Source organism: Odocoileus virginianus, chromosome 4, assembly GCF_023699985.2.
Source record: "Odocoileus virginianus isolate 20LAN1187 ecotype Illinois chromosome 4, Ovbor_1.2, whole genome shotgun sequence".
NCBI classification, from domain to species: domain Eukaryota; kingdom Metazoa; phylum Chordata; class Mammalia; order Artiodactyla; family Cervidae; genus Odocoileus; species Odocoileus virginianus.
This window is the reverse complement of record NC_069677.1, coordinates 9,812,745-9,836,599: the sequence shown is the minus strand read 5'-3', so window position 1 is coordinate 9,836,599 and position 23,855 is coordinate 9,812,745. Positions and strand designations below refer to the sequence as shown.

The 23,855-nt window shown below is 40.2% G+C and overlaps 1 protein-coding gene across 1 annotated transcript in view; it reads right to left on the bottom strand.

The window, feature by feature from the left end:
• Positions 1-307: 307 nt before the first annotated feature.
• The window catches only part of SLC49A4 (solute carrier family 49 member 4), a 98,651-nt gene continuing 75,103 nt past the window's right edge, over positions 308-23,855 (bottom strand). Inside the window, exons 8-9 of the mRNA XM_020912777.2 lie at positions 22,329-22,511; positions 308-15,605 (exon numbers count right to left, since the gene is read on the bottom strand). Of these exons, the coding sequence (XP_020768436.1) occupies positions 15,490-15,605; positions 22,329-22,511 (299 nt within the window). The 3' untranslated portion in view covers positions 308-15,489. The remainder of the gene's footprint in view (positions 15,606-22,328; positions 22,512-23,855) is intronic.

The window sequence follows — 23,855 nt, the reverse complement described above, 5'->3', positions numbered from 1 at the left end:
CTTAGGTTCATCACTTTATCCCACTATCACAAAATGTATAAGTAACCCCCTCTTTTACTTTGGCTCTCTCTCTCTCTTTTTTTGATGGATGAGAACACAGGAGCTCCAAAAGTGCTGAAGGAATTCCCAAAGTCTCAGGGATCGTCAGTGAAGGATTTGGCCCAGCCTGTCCTGCTCCCAAACTCATGTTTTTGTGTTTTTGTGTTTTTTTTTTTGCCACCACATCTCGCTGCCCAAACACTTAGGGAGCTTTGGCTCCACTTCTACTGCCATTTGGAGTTTGATTAAAAACAAAATGCGGACCATGTTATCACAAGTGCTTTCAACACACATTTATTTCAAAACCACAGCACAGTAACTACAACGTCAACATAACCATATTTCCAAACTGAGCAGGAAATCACCATTCTTGTGTGCATTCTCCCAAGAAGTGGGGGCTGACTCAGAGGCTCCGTACTGTGAGTAATGACTAGAACCCCCATTCTGAACTAGGAGTTCTAAACCATTAAACATTTAATTACCACTTTGGCAAAGCAATGCACATTACCATTTCTAAAATGTAACAGCACAGAGATTTTAAATGCATCTTTATTTTTCAGAGTCTTCAGTATTCACAATGTGTAAAATGAAGCAGAGCTTTAAATAAAACGCTATGCCAAAACACAGTTCCTTAAAAAGACCCGATGGAGAGGAAGGAAAATCACATATGAATAATATTTATCAGTGCTTACAGTTGACATTAACTATAGTTTGAAAAGAATAAAAATACTCAAAACTTCAACATTCCCTTACAAAAGTATACTTGGCAATAAAATAAAAATCTATAAAACCCCAAATATTACAAAAGTAAAATGCAAAAAAAATCTTTTTATTAAAATGTAACATATTTACATGGTAAGAATTATTTTAAAAAGCACAGAACACTCAGAAGTTGTGATGAGTGTTGGAGGGGAATTTATCACACATCCTCACATTTGGACAGTTGCATAGACCCACCAGGTCGAAGAGCCAGGTCAGCAGTTACACACATCCCCAGGCATGAAGGTTCAGGGTGGGCAGATTTTAAGCCTCCTCCCTGCACCTATTTTTGCTGGAGAAGGAAATGGCAACCCACTCCAGTACTCTTGCCTGGAAAATCTCATGCACGGAGGAGCCTGGTAGGCTACAGACCATGGGGTCGCAAAGAGTCGGACACGACTGAGCGACTTCACTTTCACTTTTCGCTTTCATGCATTGGAGAAGGAAATGGCAACCCACTCCAGTGTTCTTGCCTGGAGAGTCCCAGGGATGGAGGAGCCTGGTGGGCTGCCGTCTCTGGGGTCGCACAGAATTTTTGCACTGTGTCTCATGCTAGGAGAACATCTTCCCAGGTGCATGCGGTGTCACATGAGGAGAGGCACCTGCTGGCAGGGAACCTGTGTGTTAACTGGATCTTAGTGTTGCTATTTAAAAGTCAGATTCTGGGAGGAATCGCAAGAGATCATCTGGTCTATCCTTAGTCCTTTGGGACGGTCCCGGCCCCTTCTCTTACTTAGAACCCCAGAGGCAGGGAACCTGCCAAAGCCTGCTGGAGAACTCATTCACGCTGACAGTCAGAACTTCTTTGCTCAACTGCAGCCATTTCAGCCAAAAACCATCCTCAGGGTGGACCAGATTCCAACAGGCAGAGACTCTGCTCTTCCACAGAATGAAAGGGAGTCAAGGGCTTCCGTGCAGCCTGGGCTGGGAGGAGAGGACAGGGAGGGCAGGGACTGCAATGAGACTCAAGGCCAAGGGGAGGCCCAAGGGAAGGGGGCCGCCTCCAGGAAGCCGAGGAACAGGGGAAGGTGAAGCCTCTACAGCACACCAGGACCCCAGTGCGGGCTGTGACGGCCATGGACCATTGCTCCCACGCCAGCAGCTGCCTCTGCTCTGCGTCTGCAGCCATCCTGCCTCTGCTTGCCTTCCGGCTCTGACAGGCCTGTGTTGCAGAGCCACGAAAGCCAGAGGACTACAAATGGAGAAAGATCAGACCAGACACACTGTGTCTTTAAAACGGAGGGAGAATAAAAAAGCGCTCAGGCTTTCAGATAGTGATTTTTGTTGGATGAACTTTCTGGTTTGCTTCCAGGAGTGTGACTGAGAGGGTGGAGGCAGATGGAAAAGTCTGAATGGAGTAGGGCTTGCTGATGTCCTTTACTTGGATCTATGTCCACTTGGACCTCACGTCCTTTACTTGGATCTAAGGCCACTTGGACTACCCAAGATTTCTCTGCATCCAAGAAATGGTTTGAAAAGTAATGACTTGGACAGAGCGCATAGAATGCAAAAGGGTACTGAAGACATGAGAGGCAGCGAATGTCTAGATTCCTATCGCTTTCTTGGAGAGGAATAGGAACCTTCACTCTGCCAACCAGGGCTTCTGTGAGGGTGGTTCCAGATGGCGGGCTCCCCCTTCCACTGTTCCCACCGCCCTGGAGTGTGAAGGAGGGTGATGTGAGAAGACGGTTCCCACCTCCAGCTCCCCTGCCATGTCCTCTGCCCTGATTTGCTCTGTCTCCCCATCTTTGGACCACCTCTCTCCTGCCTCCATTCTTTAAAAGCAAAAACTTCTAAGTGCCAGGGAGATGTGGTTCTGGAACAGACGACAGGGTAGGTTGTGGAATATCCATCCTTGGAGAGCTGAAAGAGCAGCTGGTCAGACACGGTACAGGCGGGATGTCCTTGGAAGCAGGAGGTTGGGTCAGATGACTCTGAGAACAAGCCAGTTTCAGGGTTCTATATTTCAGCATCTGCTTCCACCACAACTCCCCGCCTCCACACCTCCTCCTCCACCTTCACTCAGCAGGCATATTAACAAATGCCTGCAGCCTGGCTTCCATCTCACTAACTCCTTCAGTGGGGTCTCCATGCCTACATGGCCCTGGTTCCCTCTTGCTAGAAGGCTTTTCCCTCTGCCTAATCCCATGTCTGAACACTAGCAGATCTGAATGCTTTTGGAGCTTGGTAGTTTTCCCTAAAACTCTTCCATTTCTTTTCAAGCCATCAAAACAGATTTCTTTGCCTATCCCTTCAAAAGCTGTCTAGAGGCACTTTTTTACTCTATGACAGTTACACATAACTGTATACATTGATTAGGGACAAGCATGTGTTTCTAATGGCCCAAGAAAACAGGATTTAAAACATATCTTTCCAAACAGAGTTAAGATCCCATAGACAGTCATAGAAATAAGCTACAAAGCTTCCAGCAGCCTTTAGGGGGTATTGCTAGCTTTGAATTACTGTTGTTATGAATGAACTCCTCAGAATATGAATCTCTGTGAGGACCAGGATACTTTCCTACTTGTTTCTGTATCCTCAGAGCCTAGACCAGCATTCAGCATGCAGCAGGAGCCTCGAATATACTGGCTGAATTATGAGATCCAGCTTCCCCTATCCCAGCCCTCCTTCTATCTTTTTAAAAAAGATGATGTGCCTCTCCCAGCATTTAACAGTGGTTAGGATGAAATCCCTGCCTGGCTTTATTTTAGAATGTTCTATTATGTTCAAATTGTATTATAAAGTATGCAGAAGCAAAGACCACCGTCTGATATAAGATAAAAGAAGCCATTTTAGAAAAAAAATTAAATCTTTAAAAAATGAAATAAATTTCAGGACCTAGATAACAAAGAATTTACTGGTAAAGGTATACTGATAAAAGAGTGAATAGGTAAGGGAATCAGTAGCTGGTTCATTAGAGTAACCTTTCCCCCAATTATAAGGAAGGACAATTACAGGCTTCAGAATGCAGCATGGAACTGCATGTGCCTGGGGATCTTTATTAACCTTGAGTAAAAAACACAACAAACGTGAAGGGGTTTCTGCATTCTGAGATAAAAGAGGGTGAAATGTCAGGGCTAAGATATCAATCAATGCTTTTTTCCCTGGAAAGGACAAGGGTAACTGAATTTCTCTGGGACGTGGAACAAGGATTCTGGGGCACAGACTGAAAGGACAGTGGGGTTATGGAGGGGGATGGCTCCACTGGAGACATTTACGTCATGTAATGAAATGATTTCTCAGCAATAACTTATTGATCTGGAAGAGCAGTGCAGCGTGAACTAGTGAGTTCAGGGAAGGACTGAGAAGAAAGAGACCACCCCAACGCACACCCTCCATTTTAGTTGGAATCCAGTGGGACCAGACACCTGCCCTGACTCTTCCAGACCCCTTCTCCAAGTCACAGACCTTCCTTGACCTTGTATATGTGAAGGTCAAGGAAGTGATTTTGTTTGGGACTTGTAGATGCAATCTTGTGGATGAGGGCAGAATTTTCCTAATACTTAATTTTCATAAGCTTCCAAAAGATTTATTTCTGGTGAAGAGGGAAGTAAGTTTGGAGATGGAGATATTGGCAGTAAATAAACCTATCTGCAGAACTGAAACTTGCCCTTTGGAGCATCTTTGGGTTTCTGAAAAGGCTTAGAAGGCCAGGACTGCACTGTGATGTCATTCAGTCGTGTCTGACTCTGTGTGACCTCATAGACTGTAGCCTACCAGGCTCCTCTGTCCATGGGATTTTCCAGGCAAGAATACTGGAGTGGGTTGCCAGCGTGGCTTACATTTACCTGTGCTCACAGGTGGACGCATCTGAAGGGCCCCTACAGAGCCTCCTGCCCCCAAAGCAGCCCTTCTGTCTCTCATGGGCTAATGTCCCAACTTCTATCATTAGAAACTCTTTGTTTTGGGTGTTGAGTCTTTGTTCTCTGTTGAAACTTAAATTCCTTTTAGAAAGGAAACGCCCAAGGTCTTATGGGAACTGTATCTTGGTGTGTTTGTATTTGTTAAGCCTTGTTTTCAGAGGAAGGTAGAGGTGCCAACAATCCTCTCAATTTCTCTGTTGAAACTTAAATTCCTTTTAGAAAGGAAACGCCCAAGGTCTTACGAGAACTGTATCTTGGTGTGTTTGTATTTGTTAAGCCTTGTTTTCAGAGGAAGGTAGAGGTGCCAACAATCCTCTCAACCTTCTAAAGGAATAGTAACCCACTTGCCAGACATGGAATGATGGGTAGGTTTGGGATTCCTCATGCAAAAGTTGATTCAGTGCTCCCAGATAGATCCAGGTTCTGTCTATGATGGAAATTCCAATGGAACAGAATACTTTCCCCTGAAACCAGTCATGGTTAATGATAGTATGAGAAAAAAATTTGGGTTCCAGATACTCATAATTATTTGGGAAACTCTTGTTGGTTTCTTTTAATTGCTAGTTCAGGAGATTATTTTATTTTTTTAATCTGTCTAAAGTGTCCTGAAAGGTAGAAACATCCCTTGTTTTTCTGATTCTCCTTCACAGGCACACATATAATTACTCTGTATACAGAATGAATAAAAGGGTGAATGAAGGAAGAGTGGATATGTCTATGGCCTGAGAGTTTCTGTAAGTGCCTGGCACCTATAACATATGACTAATGGGACTTTCCTTAATAGAAGCTCCTTGTTTGTCTGAAAAGATAATGTGTAACTGAAAGGACCAGTGGAAAGGTATTGCACACCTGTTGTTTTTTGTTTTCTACTTTCTGTTTGGTCTGTGTGTGACCAAACAGGTGCATGTCAGAAGCTATAAAACTCTTCAGCAAATAGGACCACCTACTTGACCCTTCTATTTTAGAAGTGAGGAAGCCGGGGTCCAGAGAGAACAGGTGATTTTTCCAAAGCTCCAAGGTGCTCAGCAGCTGCCCTGGAGAGAGACTGAGACCCAGGCCTCCAGACCCCCTGGACTTCTGGTTCATCTCCCTGAAAGCTCTTGTACCCTTGTTACGATCTCAGTGAAGCCTGGTTTCCTAACCTGGATGCAGATTAGACCTGACCTGCTGAACCTCTGCTCTCACCCTATAAGAGATCTGCCCAGCTCTCCTGGCAGAACTTGGCTGTTAGAGATGACGTTGTTGCGGAGCAACTTACAATTCTTCAGTGCTGCAACTCTAGAAATATCAGTTCAAGGATCAGCTTTAACCATCTGATCTGACAGTTTGATTTCTACAGGTGCAAACTCACTGCTGACTCACAATGAATCAAACCAAACCAAAGGACGGGTTTCTGGTCTGGCCTGATTCTGGTGAGCAAATGCAGTACTCTGACCTGGCTCCTAGGATGCTATCTCAGCAGCAGCTGACAGATTTTCTCTTATCGCATTTGATAAATTTAACAGTCCTTGGATTTCATATATAAAGTCCTTTGGGGAAATAAACAGCACCTATAGCTTATCTTCTAGCAGAGACAATGAATAAGCCATTTCCTCTTGTTGCTGAATGTGTGGTCTGTGTGTTCACATATAGGGACTCATAGAAGGAGGACTACTGTGCACACAGGTGGGTGTATGTCCGTCACTTCCTGATACTTCAATAGAAGGGAACTGAATTCCTGAACTGGAAGAGACCTCAGAGAACACCTCCGTTCACTCTCATTTCAGAGTTGTGGGTAAATGAGAAATGAAGGGACTTGGTCAGGGTCAAACAGCTGAAGATACCAGGCCTGGCAGCAAGCTGGGTCCTGGGGCTTCCAGGCCAGGTCTCTTTTTCTGTCCTCTCTAGTCTCTCTAGTTCATGAAGAACTGGGCCAGCTCTCTTCAATAATAGTGACAACTCAGATAATGTGGCTTGCTTCCATGCATAGTCAGAAATAAGTAGGAAGATACAATCAGAGACGGAAAAGCTGGATGGGAAAGAGGGCAGGAAAGAAAGTGACCGAACAGAGCTCAGATCTCATCCTGCTACACTCATCGGTTTTACTGGTTGCTTGAAAGTTACAAGAGCTAAGGGAGGTGAGAAGGAAAACAGCATTACCAGAATGTTCATTAGCTATTATGATTATTTTTAATGGGATTGTATAGGTTGTCCTCACAACTTCCTGCTTTTCACAGCATGGCATGTTTCTGCTGAGGTGGGGGCCAAGCAAACTGTCAAGAAAATCTGTTTGTATTCTGGGGGTGGGTCATTCATTTTCTTCTCTCATGAGGCATGGACCTGAGTTGGTGGCATTAAAAACTGACTGTATTTCCAACAAGAAAACCAATACTGCACATTGAAATTCACCTTTAACCTTGAGAATATGATAGAGCTTAATGGCACATAACCATGAAATGTCTCTGTTAACCACTGCTATTGACACAGATTTGTCTTATAAAAAAATAAGGAGCTCAGAAGCTCCTTCCCAAAGTGTTAATGCCAACATGGTCTTAAGAAATAGTTCCCGAGATGACTTGATTTTAAATCCTAAGTTTTTATGCTTATGTATGAAAATACATAGAAAATTTTCTAAAAGGACTCAGAGGGACTACTTCTGAAAAGGAGAATGGATTAGCCAGCACATGTTTGGAGGTAGACTTCACTTTATATTTCTGTACTGGGTATTTTACAATGGGTATACACTCATGTGTGTTAATTTTCAAAAATTGAAAAAGAAAGAAATTTTACTTAAATTATTTCTGGTTTACACATTGATCACTTATGGAAGGAATGCTGGTCTAGGAGTCAAGTGATCTGCTAAAACCGAGCTGTGTCATGTAACCTAAGAGATTCTTTATTTACTTATTTGTAAAATGGAGTGGTTGGATTACATTATCTCTCTGATTCTACAGTTCTTCCAGGTAAATGGGAAGGAAGTCAATCTGAACTAGAGGAAGTCTAAATTAAATGATAGTTTTGAAACTATTAAGGTAAATCAAGTGTCTCCAAGTCATTCTTGCTGTTTTGATCAAGACTACAGAAGCCTTGCTCACAAACTGAAAGAGCTGGTGTGTGTGTGTGCTCAGTTGTGTCCGATTCTTTGCAACCCCATGGGCTGAAGCCCGCTGGGCTCCTTTGTCTGTGGAATTTTCCAGGCAAGAATACTGGAGTGGGTTGCCATTTCCTCCACCAGGGAATCTTCCCAACCGAGGGATTGAACTGTGTCTCTTGCATCTCCTGCATTGACAGGCATATTCTTTACCTCTAGCACCACCTGTGGGGAGCCTCAAGAGCACTGTACTGTAGGCCTGATCTGGTATTCCTACTGGAGCCTCACAATGCACCAAATATAGCATGTTTAGAGCTAAAATGAACTCTGTTCGTCTCCAAAGCAAATCATTCAATGTCACAGTAATCTAAGTCTATGCCCCAACCAGTAATGCTGAAGAAGCTGAAGTTGAACAGTTCTATGAAGACCTACAAGACCCCCTAGAACTAATACCCAAAAAAGATGTCCTCTTCTTTATAGGGGACTGGAATGCAAAAGTAGGAAGTCAAGAGATACCTGGAGTAACAGGCAAATTTGGCCTTAGAGTACAAAACAAAGCAGGTCAAAGACTAACAGAGTTTTGCCAAGAGAATGCACTGGTCATAGCAAACATACTCTTCCAACAACACAAGAGAAGACTCTACACATGGACATCACCATATGGTCAATACCGAAATCAGACTGATTATTTTCTTTGCAGCCAAAGATGGAGAAGCTCTATACAGTCAGCAAAAACAAGACCGGGAGCTGACTGTGGCTCAGATCATGAACTTCTTATTGCCAAATTCAGACTTAAATTGAAGAAAGTAGGGGAAACCAATAGACCATTCAGGTATGACTTAAACTAAGTCCCTTACAATTATACAGAGGAAGTGACAAATAGATTCAAGGGATTAGAACTGATAGACAGAGTGCCTGAAGAACTATGGACGGAGGTTCGTGACATTTTATAGGAAGCAGGGATCAAGATCATTCCCAAGAAAAAGAAATGCAAAAAGGCAAAATGGTTGTCTGAGGAGGCCTTACAAACAGCTGAGAAAAGAAGAGAAGCGAAAAGCAAAGGAGAAAAGGAAAGATATACCCATTTGAATGCAGAGTTCTAAAGAATAGCAAGGAGAGATAAGCAAGCCTTCCTCAGTAATCAACGCAAAGAAATAGAGGAAAACAACAGAATGGGAAAGACTAGTTGATCTCTTCAAGAAAATTAGAGATTCCAAAGGAACATTTCATGCAAAGATGGGCACAATAAAGGACAGAAATGGTATGGACCTAACAGAAGCAGAAGATATTAAGAACAGGTGGCAAGAATACACAGAAGAACTATACAAAAAAGATCTTCATGACCCACATAACCATGATAATGTGACCATTCATCTAGAGCCAGACATCCTGGAATGCGAAGTCGAGTGGGCCTTAGGAAGCATCACTACAAAAAAAACTAGTGGAGATGACGGAATACCAGTTGAGCTATTTCAAATCCTGAAAGATGATGCTATGAAAGTGCTGCACTCAATATGCCAGCAAATTTGGAAAACTCAGCAGTGGCCCCAGGACTGGAAAAGGTCAGTTTTCATTCCAATCCCAAAGAAAGGCAATGCCAGAGAATGCTCAAACTATTGCACAATTGCACTCATCTCACACACTAGGAAAGTAATGCTCAAAATTCTCCAAGCCAGGCTTCAACAGTACATGAACTGTGAACTTCCAGATATTCAAGCTGGTTTTAGAAAAGGCAGAGGAACCAGAGATCAAATTGCCAACATCCGTTTGACCATTCAAAAAGCAAGATAGTTCCAGAAAAACATCTACTTCTGCTTTATTGACTACACCAAAGCCTTTGACTATGTGCATCACAATAAACTGTGGAAAATTCCTAGAGATGGGAATATCAGACCACTGTACCTGCCTCCTGAGAAATCTGTATGTAGGTCAGGAAGCAACAGTTAGAACTGGACATGGAACAACAGACTGGTTCCAAACTGGGAAAGGAGTATGTCAAGGCTGTATATTGCCATCCTGCTTATTTAACTTATATGCAGAGTACATCATGCAAAATGCTGGGCTGGATGAAGCACAAGCTGGAATTAAGATTGCTGGAAGAAATATCAATAACCTCAGATATGCAGATGACACCACCCTTATGGCAGAAAGCAAAGAAGAACTAAAGAGTCTCTTGATGAAAGTGAAAGAGGAGAGTGAAAAAGTTGGCTTAAAACTCAACATTCAGAAAACTAAGATCATAGCATCTGGTCCCATCACTTCATGGCAAATAGATGGGGAAACAGTGGAAACAGAGACAGACTTTTTTTTGGGGGGGGGCTCCAAAATTGCTACAGATGGTGACTGCAGCCATGAAATTAAGACGCTTGCTCCTTGGAAGAAAAGCTATGACCAACCTAGACAGCATACTAAAAAGCAGAGACATTACTTTGCCAACAAATGTCCGTCTAGTCAAAGCTATGGTTTTTCTAGTAGTCACGTATGGATGTGAGAGTTGGACTATAAAGAAAGCTGAGCCCCAAAGAATTGATGCTTTTGAACTGTGGTGTTGGCAAAGACTTTTGAGTGTCCCTTGGACTGCAAGAAGATCCAATCAGTCAATTCTAAAGGAAATCAGTCCTGAATATTCATTGGAAGGACTGATACTGAAGCTGAAACTCCAATACTTTGGCCACCTGATGCAAAGAACTGACTCATTTGAAAAGACCCTGATGCCGGGAAAGATTGGAAGGCGGGAGGAGAAGGGGATGATAGAGGATGAGATGGTTGGATGGCATCACTGACTCGATGGACATGAATTTGAGCAAGGTCTGGGAGTTGGTGATGGACAGCAAAGCCTGGTGTGCTGCAGTCCATGGGGTTGCAGAGTTGGACACAACTGAGAGACTGAACTGAACTGATAGCTAAAATGGATTGATGTGTTTTTATCATTTCTTCAAGTTTGCTGAAATGAATTCCATGTTTTGTCTCATTTTTTAGCTGTTTTTAAAAAAATTAATTCTCCCTTGTTTCATGAATGGAACAGCTAGGGTATTGTGGTTTTATGCTCTCTTTCTGAGTGTTGGTTGAGATGGCAAGCTACTGTCTGAAGTGTACCAGGTTCAAAGGCACAAGAGAAAGACTACGCACATGAGGCAAAATAGTCCACATTCTAAAAGTACAGCAAATAATAACTAGGGAAACTTGTGAGAGATCTTTGTAATTCCCTTCCCATTGCAGGGGAATATTCTAATTTATAAGATTTGGCTGTGAGAAGAACTATTAGGTTTTTCTGGATTTGCTTGTGTTTTGCTCATGCTATCATCCTGTTCAGGAGAGGGCAGCCTGGGTATCTGGCTTTACTACTAGCCACGAAAGAGACTGAGTTTTTAGCTCCAGGTCTTAGGGAAAGGGTTCAGGGTAAAGAAGCCTGTGCTAGGAAGTCAGCTCAAGAAAGCAGAGACCATGATGGAGATGAGAGCAGATTCGGGCAAGAGTTCAGAAAACAGGTACAGGGCAGTGAGGACAAGTAAAGAGGAGCCTCAGGAAACTTTTAGGTGAAACAAGGGGTTGATGTTTCAGTCCTGACCAAAAGCAAACTAAAACTGTTTATAAAAGAAGCGTGGTTTAGGGGAGAGATTTAGGGCCATGGCAGAGGATGAGCTGGTTAGATAGTATCACTGACTCAATGAACATGAATTTCAGCAAACTCTGGGAAATAGCGGAGGACAGAGGAGCCTGGCATGCTACAGTCCATGGGGTCGCAAAGAGTCAGATACAACTTGGCGACTGAACAACATTCCCTGTACTCTGCCCACAGCCTCCATCATTCCCATCCCCAGCCAGAGGTGACACTCTCAAGGATCTCTTAAGGGTTTTGGTATTAGTCCCTGGAGGCCATCCCCTAAGTCTGAGGTTCCAGCTGAACCGGAAGGTGACCTGGAAGGACATGAGTATTCAGAGTGGCCAAGATGTCTGCTAACTGAGCAGAAACTCACCACTATCAAGCACAATGGATGCTATTAAAAATGCACCTAGAACTCTCCCTGTTAAGTTTTGTTATGATATGGTCCAACACTCTCCCACCTCAGTATTGTTTATATTTCCCAACAGACTAGCAAACTGTTCATAATATGGAAATAAGCTTTTATATATTCTTTTCTGTATGATTATAATCCTACAAAGTAGAATTCTATTTTTCCTACATTTAGAAATAGATCTGATGAAATATCCTCATAGTTTTCTATATGTTTCTTTTTTTATAGGACACTTTCTTCATATCATAGCTTTTGCATGTGTATCGTGACAGTATTTCCTGTATTTACTTTTCCAGGGACAAATGTGAAATTAATGTGATTTTTAACATTAATTTAAAGCAAATCTACTATGAATTTGCATTTGATCTTGTTTAAAATGAAGCTTGTACTTAAGCAAACAGCAAGATGAATGCCTAGATTTTAATAAAAATAGTAAAAAAAAAAAAAGAATTAAAAGATGAGATGGGAATTCAATCTCGTCAATTTAAAATCCCTTAGCTTGAATTCCTTAGAAAGGCTTCATAAAGACAAGCTGTAAGCATTCTCAATAATTAAACATGAATGTATAATCTGTGTTAAAACATGGCCCTGAGGCTATATATGCTTAAATATACAAAATGGTGCTTGACTCCCTCTTGTTAGCTTATTAGCTCTGTCCTCCAGTGAAATTCATTTGTGTATCTAATTTCTCTATATCTCCACTATGCACCATATTTAAAAAATGCTTCTTCCCATAAACTGTGAAGTATTCTCCGATAAGCTACAGGGAACTTACACTATATTGTAACATGTGCTTACCAATTAATACTGCTATTGACTTTGTTTATGAGGACTGAATTATTCATCAGAAACTTTTCAGATCCTGTCACTCACTGCAAGCTAAGACTTTAGAGATGTTAGAACATCAACAGGATAGCAAGAAAGAAAAAAAGACAGATTTTACTAAGAGTCAAGCAATCACCTCATTTTAAGGGCATTTTACTCTTAAGCCCCATTGTTTCTGAACATGAAAGTGTATTCATGAACATCCCAAAGAATATACAAATTAAGCTCCAATTCTGTGAGGCAGAGAATAACACTACTTTGGGAGTCAGAAGATGAGGGTTATAGTTAGTTTTACTTTTGTCATTAACTAGAATTGTGACCTTTGGCAAGGCCCTTTATCTCTCTGGGACTGTTTCTATAAATTACAAAATGAGCGCTTGGATTAGTAGAGGGTTAAGTTTTTTTAAATTATAAAATTAATTAGGACTCTTTAATGTTTGTTTATAAAGTACAGAGATAACAGCTTGTCTTTTGATGCATATGAGAAATACAAAAAGTAAAAAAAAATTTTTTGGAAATACACAGGTTAGAAAATAATGTGTAATCCTCCCCCTACCCCTAGAGCCTTTTGGTGCTCTTTCTATCAGGTTTGGTATGTGAATTTTGATCACTTAAAAAAAACTGCTGCAGTTTGTGATTAGAACAATTATCTGCTGGAGGGGTTAAGCAGAAGTAAATGAGACAGACACATCTCATCTCATTTCACATATGCTAAAAACAGTGGTTGGTGCCTGATACAACAAGAGAATTTAAAATCACCACCCATTTGGGATGTCTTTGAACTAATCAGTCATTTAGGCAACACTTTCTAATGTTATTTTTCACTTTGTGTTAAAAATAGAATTAACCATAATTAAAATGCTCTGCATGAGAAGTCTTATAGCTAAATTTTATATAGGAATGCCCTCAAACACAACAGTTTTCACTAAAGCCAAATGCATCATAATTCTTCCACTGCCTTTCTAGCCTCATTCTAAACAGGAGGGGGTGGTGGTTATTTTAGCACCTGGGTCATGGACTGGGTCTTGACTGGCTTTCAGTTATACTGAAGAATTCTGCTTTCCTTTCCTTTTATTTTTAAGAAGAATGACCGAGTTAAAGGGAACTAAGCCTAGCTTTCATGGGTTTTCTTCTCCTCTTTAGCAAGTTCCTTAGTTCCTTCAGTTCTGGCTGCTGAGTTATTAGCAGGGAGGTTATAAAGGGGGATGGTCTAAAGGTGACTGAAGACAGATGTTAAATTTGAGGATTTTCTTACTTCTCAGGTTGAACACTTTAGGATATTAGAAGGCCGGCGGCAAAAGTTTCTTCCTCTAGGATGGAGGTGAGTTAATGCATAGCCTTCAACTTATCAAGGGGGAATGGAGGAAGTATATGGGACATGTGTGATGGTGTGTGCACATGTGTGCAGATGAGTCAATCAAATGCTGACCAGGTCCCCTGAACCTTACTTCAGCACCCCGGCTAATGGAAGGAGCTGGCTTACACTCTGCCTGTCCAGGAGAAGACAAATAAAATAGATACTTAGCTGACAAAAACTGTACTCACATCCTAAAAATTAATAAACATATATATATATATATATATATATATACATATATAGTTGACAATGAAGATATGATTTTAAGTGAGGAAAAAGGGGAAGGAATTGGAGGAAGCTGAAAACAATGAAAGTAAAATATTATTTTGGACTTTTTGAGAGAGCATTTGATTTTCTTGCAAGAGGAGAATTATGTAAATCTGAAGAGTGGTAATACCATAACCCCACCAGAGCATATTACTTTATGTCATAGTGAAATACATGTCTAAGAACTATCCAATAGGTGTTAATTTTGAAAAAGCTGTCATTTACAGAAAGAAGGCAGGAACTGGCAAAATACTGCCCTCTCCAATATACTGACTCCATATAGAACTGAATATTTTATACCCTGAATGGAGACACAAGGAAGGAATTCAGAAATCACTCCACAGATTTGAAAGTTTCAAGGCTATAAATTGTTATTTTCACATAAGGGTTATTTAATAAAATGCAACCCTGGTCAATAACAGCTGGTGCTGGATTTCCCATCCCATGCCACCACACATATATCTGCCCAAAGACACAGGATGTAATGTGGGATTTGTCATTTCACTTTTCACAAAGTGCTAAATCGGAACGTAATTACATTTTTTCATACAGCATTTAATGCAACTATATTAAACATTTAGTCACCTTTAATATAAACATTTAAGAGCCTAGTAGATGAAACTGTATTTCACAGAAACAAGGATAAGTTAAGATCGAGACACAAAGTATGCGCTCTGAAGTCGCTAGAAAGCACTTGACCACCATAATTAAGGTGGCCGAAGCTTTCCAATCTAATTACAAATCAGGAGTCATATAAGAAATTGCTTTATTAGAAAAAAATGTAGTGTACATGTGGCTAATTTCTATCATTGATACACCTCTTGGCTATTTTATAATTAAAATCTGATATAGGGTTTAAACTTCTTTAGAAGTTAGTGGCATTTCTTCCTATTCTGATATGTGGCTTAGGGAAGGAGCTATCTTCATGTGATAGGCACCCTTTATTCCTTTTCATAATTACAATGAACCAATCAGTAGCTTAGCACTGGCACAAAACACAGAGAAAATTACCTAGGTAGTGCTTTCTGGGTAAGACTTCACACTTCTAAACCGACTCTGGCACAGGTATGTCACTGATAAAGTTTTAAATCCACTATTATCACTCAAGTTCCACATTATTATTACCTAGTAGTAATTAAATTAATGTGATCGCCTGTAACCTAAAAAAACCTCTGAATGAAGTTTCTCTCTTCTCCTTTTGTTTTTTTTTTTTCTCCTGTGCAATTCCAAGCAAATGTGCAGTAGGCAGTGTTGATTTCAAGTCTCCTTTTAAACTCCTTCAAGTCTGTGCTATTAAACTGAGACAACCACATCAAGATACAGTCTGTCATAGGATTCCCTGAAGCACAGAATGAGAAGGAGACTGAGCAAACACGACCCGGGAAGGCACCAGTTGAACCAAGACAATTCTGTAAGACAAAAACATGCACTTGTAAGCGTTCATGTGTCACCAGTAGAATGCCACTTGTATGCTGGCTGCAAACTGCTTGCTTTGCATTCAAAAGCACTTAAAATAAGCACTTATAATAAATGTGCCCTGGGATGCCTGAAAACCAGCTTTCAATAAACAGAGACAAATTTGGAGTCTAAGTGATGCACGTAATATGTTACAGGGCTTTCCTGTGGATATTTTTAATCAGTATGGTTTATGACTTTTCATGTTTATTCCACCTTGGCTTCAGTGGCAAGACAAACAAAACAAAATCTTACTTCAAGAAAAAAAAACCAATAATCTTTAAATGTTAGTTTGTTAATTATGTATAACGTGCCCTCTATCACCATCACTCTTATCCTTGTTTTGAAATATCTGATGGATTAGACAGACAAACAAAATCACCTGAACCTTAAGATAAAACTTTTATATTTTGGGGGAACAACATACCTAACTCTCAGCAAAAAATCATATTAGTAATCACAGTAAAACATATTTGATATATATATATATTAAGTAAAACATTATAAAATGAATCCTAATTCGACCCTGCGAGATACTACTGAGGATACTTTGGCTTCTTTCTAGTCTTTTTTTCCTACCAACAGAATGGTTATGTATGATGCCAATTACCAGAAAACTGACAGGAATCATCTAAACAGGCAATTCAAATAATGATGTTTTTGATTTAATGGAATTGTGAATGTGCTTCTTCAAAAATGCTCATTCATGAATTCAGAACTCTCCGACAGGCCAATCTTGGGTGTCTTGTTACCAAAACACACGTGATGCCCAGTCCACTGTGCTGTCTCTGGCTGCTCCCTCTGGCTCCAGGGGCCCTGGAGCCATGTATCTGTTCAGCTTCCTTCTATCCCAACCCTTCTGTCAGTCAGTTCTGAGGTTTTGGTGTAGAAGTGAGCAGTTTCTTGGCCCAAAGAATCTGGTGGTGGTGGTGGTGGAGGGTGGGTGGGATGGTTAACTTCTCCAGTTTAATATCCATTCAGCAATTTCAATTTTTTAGAAAAGTCAAAAATGAAGGGAAATATGTTTCCTAGTACATTTTGTCCTTTGGGCACTACTATACATTTTATATTTTCCCTCTCTGTTTCTACAGAATGCTAATACTGCCTTAATCTTCAAAAATCATCCAAAAGATTTCTATGCTGCTGCTTTACATTAATCCATAATTCATATGGCCAAAAGAGCAATTTATGCTCAGGAATGGAAATCAGAAAACCAACCGGTAAGAAAAGGTGCTGTAACACTGTTCACAAAAGGAGCCTCCCTAACCTCTCCATTTCTACATTTTAAAAGTCAGACATGCTATTCTACAGCACGCAACAAAGATGTGTATTTCAATGGTATTTTTTTACACAAAGCTGGTTTCTGTTCTTTACTTGGATTGACTATAATCTAAATACTCAGAAAGGCTGTGATCTTTGGGATCTTGTCTTTATTCTAATATTCCCTGAAATGGCACACCCAGCATTTTCTGCTTTTGTATTAACCAGATAGCCTCTGGATTTCTGACGATAATTTTAACAGGCAAAAAGCAGCAGTGAAAAAATAAGAGAAAAAAAGCAGCAAAATAGAGACAACAGCATAGCGTTTATATGAAAAGTGAGCGTTTCTGACTTTAAGGTCAAATTTAAAATTTGCTTAAAGCAGTAGCTCAGGAAGTACAGCACTTGACAAGAAATCTACATCAAGGACATTTTCTAAACCTTAGAGACTGTATTTCATGGGAGCTAGAGTAACACAGAAGTAACAACGATCAACTTGTCTTAGCTCTCCTTAAACCTAGAAATTGGTCAAATATTGCCAAAGCAGACCTTTATTTCATCAGCATTGTAAAACGATTTCTTCTACCGAGGTTTAACATGAAATTCCTAAAAATAACTCGAAACTACTCTTCAGTGTCATGGTTTGTCGGTTGATGTTCACTGCTGTGCACACCTCTCACTGAAAAGCCAAGTCCACTCTACAGTGAGTTCATCTGGCTGACCCAACTACCAGTGTTCTGAGAAATTATTGTTTAGAGAGAAGAAGGTCAGGGAGGAAAAATTCTGCATTTTCCACTGAGAACTATTCACATACACCACAGCTAAAGTGGCTCTGATGTGCAGGAAATGGCTTTGCTTAAAAGTTTGACTTGACCTGGCAGGAGTGACGTGAACTGTGGTTCTCTGAAGTCCAGGGTCATATGACATGATTAAACCAACAGAGTCCTTATCCATCGAAACTGTCTTTGTATCTTTTAAAGTGAGCACGGTTTCCCAACATTCCTTCCCTTTGCCTTTCACTAGAGAGCATACAGATCCCTACTCCAGGCTCGTGGTTTGCTTCTACATTTCTGCTGGTTCTCGACCATCTCCTCTGCTGCAGCCTGAGCACTGTCAATTTACAAATTTACACAGTGAGACATGTGCTGTGTTTCAGGGCTCTGCACCAAATGCTGAGGCTCTGCTGGGACCGAACTAATTAGGATGAACCATTCTACTTTTCACCTCATCTTTCCCTGCAGTGATGCCACACTTTCAGTTTCTACCACCTTCAACTTATTTATCTGATTCCAAATAACTGGGAATAACACACTTTCCAAAACCAGCCTTCTACTTACTTTGTTGATTTAGCCTAAATTATGGTGATTTAACAAACTGTCTCCACTATATCTCAAGAGAACCAGCTGACACCATGATTTCACAGTGTAATACTCCACTCCACATTAATTACCCAATAGCTTTGACCGTCCCATTGTGTTATTTTTATTCTTAGATATAAAATTACTTCTCACTAGTATACACCTGTTGAACCTGTTCTCCTGGTAACCACCAGACAATACTCTCTCCTCAGCACAACGCAGCCTCAAATTGATGGTCGGCTACTTCAAAATGAAAGACTCAGTTAAAAACCTTTAATGCTTTTATCCAAAACTTGTTGCAGAGCTTCTAGAACAACAACAAAACCCAGACAATACAAACTACAGAACAAGCTACAAACTATAAAAATAGAACATTAGAATACATTTTAGAGCATATAAAGAATATAACAGCATTCTCAAATGGATTTTGTATGTGAAGTCATTAGGATAAAACATCACTGTGCTATCTGAAATAAGTCATTGAGATTTGCAAAGCAAATATTATAGAAAGCAACTGTTTTGCAAATACAATTATATTAAGGAGCAAGTAACTTTTTTTGAAAGTGACCCTGAAAAACCCAAGTCAGACAAACTCTAAGAAATCTTTGACAGGGTCCCAGGTTCCCAAAGCAGAATCAACACAGTACAAGGGAAACTCTGACCTAGGGCTCCACGTAAGTCAAGTGGCATTGGTATAGAAGCCTGTGTGACATTCATCAGCCATGATGGCAATGGCCATAATCTGCAGGCGAATCAATACCAGAGCCTGTCTTGCCAGGCAAAGCACTCTAATGTGGTCATTTTGGGTTAGTCTGTATGGCTCTGAAAAGCCACATCTGAGTAGTCATCTACCAGATAGCACATGATGGGGAAACAAAAACTCTGGTCAGGAAGTTCAGTACTGCCTTGAGAACTGATCTAAAAAAACCACCGATCTTTATGATGATTAAAAATCAGACCCTCCAATCATGTATCTAATAGATGAATTCTGACATATGACTAACTTCTGGGTGAGTTTTTCAAATTTAAAATGATTAAATTATGACATTCAAACACTGGTTCTAATGGAAGGGAATTTATCATATACAAAAGTTTAGGAAATAATTTTACATAATTTTTTTTCAGATTTGTCATTTCTGTATCATCACACTGAGGCTATAAGGCATGTTATATATGGGACTTCTGGGTCGGAGATCAACTAATCATCAGGGAAAGAATCTCAACAGAATTTTCATATTTCTAATAACTTTTTAGCCTTAGAAAGTTGTGGGGTATGGGTTTGTGTGTATTCCTTACACACACTGAAAAATAAGCATATAAAAAACATTTTTTAAAAAATAGAAGCCTAGATATTTAAATTCCTATCATCACCAGAAAGAAAAATAAATTATCCAGAAGGAAAAAAAAAATTTAGTGAGTGCCAGTCATGCCCTGGTCAAAGCTCTTTCACACTGATTTTCTCATTAACTCTAAAATGTCAAAACATACTGAAATTTTTTTTGTCCTGAAAAATCATCCTGTTTGATTAACTTTTATTTAAAGTTTTATTTTTCACAGTAGTCACGGAATTTAGGCAGAAACCTTTAACATCTATCTATACAGATATGTGTAAGAACATGTGATCAGAAACCAACCCAAAAGAGGGAAGCTTTCTTCCCCCAGCTAAATAAACCCTTGATCATATCATGAGATAGGAATTAACAGAAATGGTGCTATTTCTAACACTGCCCGTGCCAAAGAAACACAAATGTCTGCTTGTATCTGGTCACCAAGAACCTACAAAAGGAGGAGTGAGCACTGACTGACATACAGATGCCTGTCTCCATTGAACAAATCGGAAGTTGCCACATGCAGGAACCAGGAGAGTGGCAGAGATTCTGTGCTGGCTGAGCGCAGTGGTAGGGATGCACTGGCCTCCTCCACAGTCAGCGCAGGAGTGGTTCCTGCCTTAAACTCACCAATGAATATATGACTGTTATATTCTATAGGCCACATGCAAGAGGTCTATTAAGGGTAACATGATCTGGCATCTACTGTTGATGTTTTTAAATGCTGGGAAGACACAGCAATTCCCATTCCATAGTTGAAACCATGCATACTCAGCCAGGCTGCAAGGACCACTCAGCCCACCTGTGTCTGTGAGCTGGAAAACCATTTCTAAGGGCAGCAGCCATCTCTGTCAACTGTGACACTACTGAAGTGGGTTAAAGCTGACAACGTAATAACCGTTAGATGATTCCATTTAGAAAACTAACTGGAGGCAAAGACTTTACCCTGACACCTGGTGATGGCATTTCTTCTAATGGAAACACACGTTTCCAGGACAGTGAAGAGTGGTCTGACTTTATTAAGATCACTCTCTTTCGAAAATATTACTGTCATAGGGCAAACTAAACGGATATCAGGTTTAGCAAAGATGAAAACTTCTTTTCCTGAATTACTGATGACAGAAATGATCTAGTTTATTGTTAATTTTATTAAGAAATTAATATAGCATTTGGATGCTCTTTGCTGTGAGGTGAAAGTGCTCTGCCAAAAGCTGTCCAAAGCTCAGGGAGATTCTGTTTCATCAGCTTTTAAAGCTTCAAAAACTTATTTTTGAGTCAAGGATGTTATTGTTGCTATTTTTTCAATTACAAGACTGTGAGGATTCCTGAAAACAATTAGGTTTCTTGAAGTGTCACATTTCAGAGCATTTCTTATATTTGAGTCCTATAAATTAGATTCTTACATGTACAAATTAGCCATATTTACTGGTATCTGATAAGTAGTTAAGAAAATAGCAACCAGAAAAAAAAAGGTGGTAATATTCATTTGTTTAAGATGAAATAAAATGGGACAGAAACCTAGTAAAAATTAATAAAAGATTTATAACTCACAGGTACAAAATAAAAAATAAGAAGTATAGAAGTATAAAATAAGTATAAATATTTTTAACATGCCAAAAAGAAGCCTAGATAATTGGGCCCCGATTTTCTAAACCAGTGAGACAAAATCTGGACTGCAGAAAAGACAGTATCAGAGGAAGCCAAGCAACTTCAAAGCAGAGTCACTACAAGCTGCCGACCCCAGCACCGTGGGGTCTGCCTTCAACAATGCCCAGTGAGCTTTGCAGCTGTCCCTGCAGCAGTTCCTCCCACCCCCTCAAAAGCTAGTTCATTCTCTCCTTAGGCCCCTTCTCCACTGTCTTCCTACAAGCTCATCATAGATGAACTGGCTTCTAAGCAGGAAAGTTGGCGACATCAAGAAGGAACTCTCCCCGAGCAATGTGCCTGGCAGAGATGTCTGCTTTTAAGGCATGCACACTGGCTTCTCTCCATTTGGTCCAAGGTGAACTCCTCCACGTGGGCTGAGGACCCTAATCCTTTCTTTTGTGAGGACCTCCCTCTTCTTCAAAGGCATACCCCTGGATTCTAACTATAACTTTCTTTGCACACTATACCTGCACTGACAAATTCGGCAGCCACATGTAGCAATTCAATATAAATTTAAATTAATCAAAATGAAATAAAATGAAAAAACCAGGTTGGTAGCTGCATTAGCTTCGTGGGGTTAGTGACTACTGTGTTGACAGCAGACAAAAAGCATCTCTATAATCATAAAATGTTCATTGGACAAGCTGTCCTATACACTGGATCTGCTCTTTGAGTGGCTTCTCATTATCCATAAAGCTTTAAACTACATATATATCCCTGACCTTAATTTTGACCTTATATTAAGACAGTAGAGTCAAAGTATTTTTTTAAAGCAAGATAGCAGTGGTTCTCAATGAGAAACAGCATGTTAGAATTACCTGGAGGGTTAGGTAGAAATGCTGGGCCCCTGTCCAAGTTAATTAAATCAGAAACTCCAGGTGTGTGCGAGGGGTTCGGGTACATTACATTAAGCTAGGATGCATTTCAAGAAAAGCAACTGAAGATATTTTCTTTCATTGGCACGTGAAGCTCAAATAACGTGATTTGCCTTAGAACTAGTCACATAATTCTCTATACATCAGCACCACAAACCTCTCTACTAATGGACACATTTAGATAGTCAATGAAAAGTCAAATTTCTTACCTGTGTGATAAAATGTGAGAAAAAACAAAAGTACTCCCATGAACATATTACTTAAAAAAGTGACAACTCCACAAGTAATTCCTTCTGGAACTGGGTAGACAGTTTCCACAAAAAGCTCAAAAAATATAGGTATACTGCTATTCAGGAACACTCCCAGGAGAATACAGGAGGCATACAATGTCACTAAAATAAAAACACAAACATTTCAGTTTCACAGGAGTGGCAGTGAGTCATATCAGATGGATTTTCTGGTGTCTCTTTCCTGAATATTAACTCTGGAATTTTACCTCTTCTCAGAGGCAGCTGATGAAGTTGGACAAAGCTTCATACATCTGTCAGCTCTTTGCTCAGGTTTTGGGGGGTATATAGGAAAAGGTTTTATGGTTGGATGATTACTAGTTTATTTCCTTTATCTTTTTGGTGGATTACTTCAAAGCACAAAAACAATTTTAACTATTACAATTTAAAGGGTTCTTCCCTCTGAGTTACACTCCTGGCATATTGAGGAACAGATAAAATATAGCAACTTAACACAAAATCTAGACTCATTCTGTAATTTTCAAAAAAACTTAAAATCTAAGAAAAGATGTAAGCTACATTAATTACTCCTGAAAATTAGATATTTCAAGACTGTTTAATAACAGCCTTCAAACACAAAATAAAAGTTATCTACTATGTAATTCCTGGAGAAACACTTAAAATAGAAATAGTCCAGCATCGAAACATGCATATTATCTAGGGTGAAACAGATCACCAGCCCAGGTTGGGTGCATGAGACAAGTGCTTGGGCCTGGTGCACTGAGAAGACCCAGAGGGATCGGGTGGAGAGGGAGGTGGGAGGGGGGACCGGGATGGGGAATACATGTAAATCCATGGCTAATTCATTTCAATGTATGACAAAAACCACTGCAATGATGTAAAGTAATTAGCCTCCAACTAATAAAAATAAATGGAAAAAAAAAAAGAAATAGTCCTCAATTTTAGAAGGAGTTTCAGGTCAAGAGTTTTTTTAAAAATACATGACTTTTTTGGAACATCGAAAAAAAATTTCACCTAGAAATGTATAATTAATAGTGGCTGGGATCCCAGATTAGCCTATAAATAGCCTATGAACTCAATCTATAGTGAAAATTTTGAAAAAGGCGACTGCTCTTATTCTTAGAGGACTGGTTACAGAAATGTGCCCCACTCCAAATAATTATATTAATGCAACTGTCTGCATACAAATCTTCAATAATGTTAATTTGAAGGTGAATACAGAATCAATGTGGAGAAGGCAATGGCACCCCACTCCAGTACTCTTGCCTGGAAAATCCCATGGATGGAGGAGCCTGGTAGGCTGCAGTCCATGGGGTCGCTATGAGTCGGACATGACTTCACTTTCACTTTTCACTTTCATGCACTGGAGAAGGAAATGGCAACCCACTCCAGTGTTCTTGCCTGGAGAATCCCAGGCATGGGGGAGCCTGGTGGACTGCTGTCTATGGGGTCACACAGAGTCAGACACGACTGAAGCGACTTAGCAGC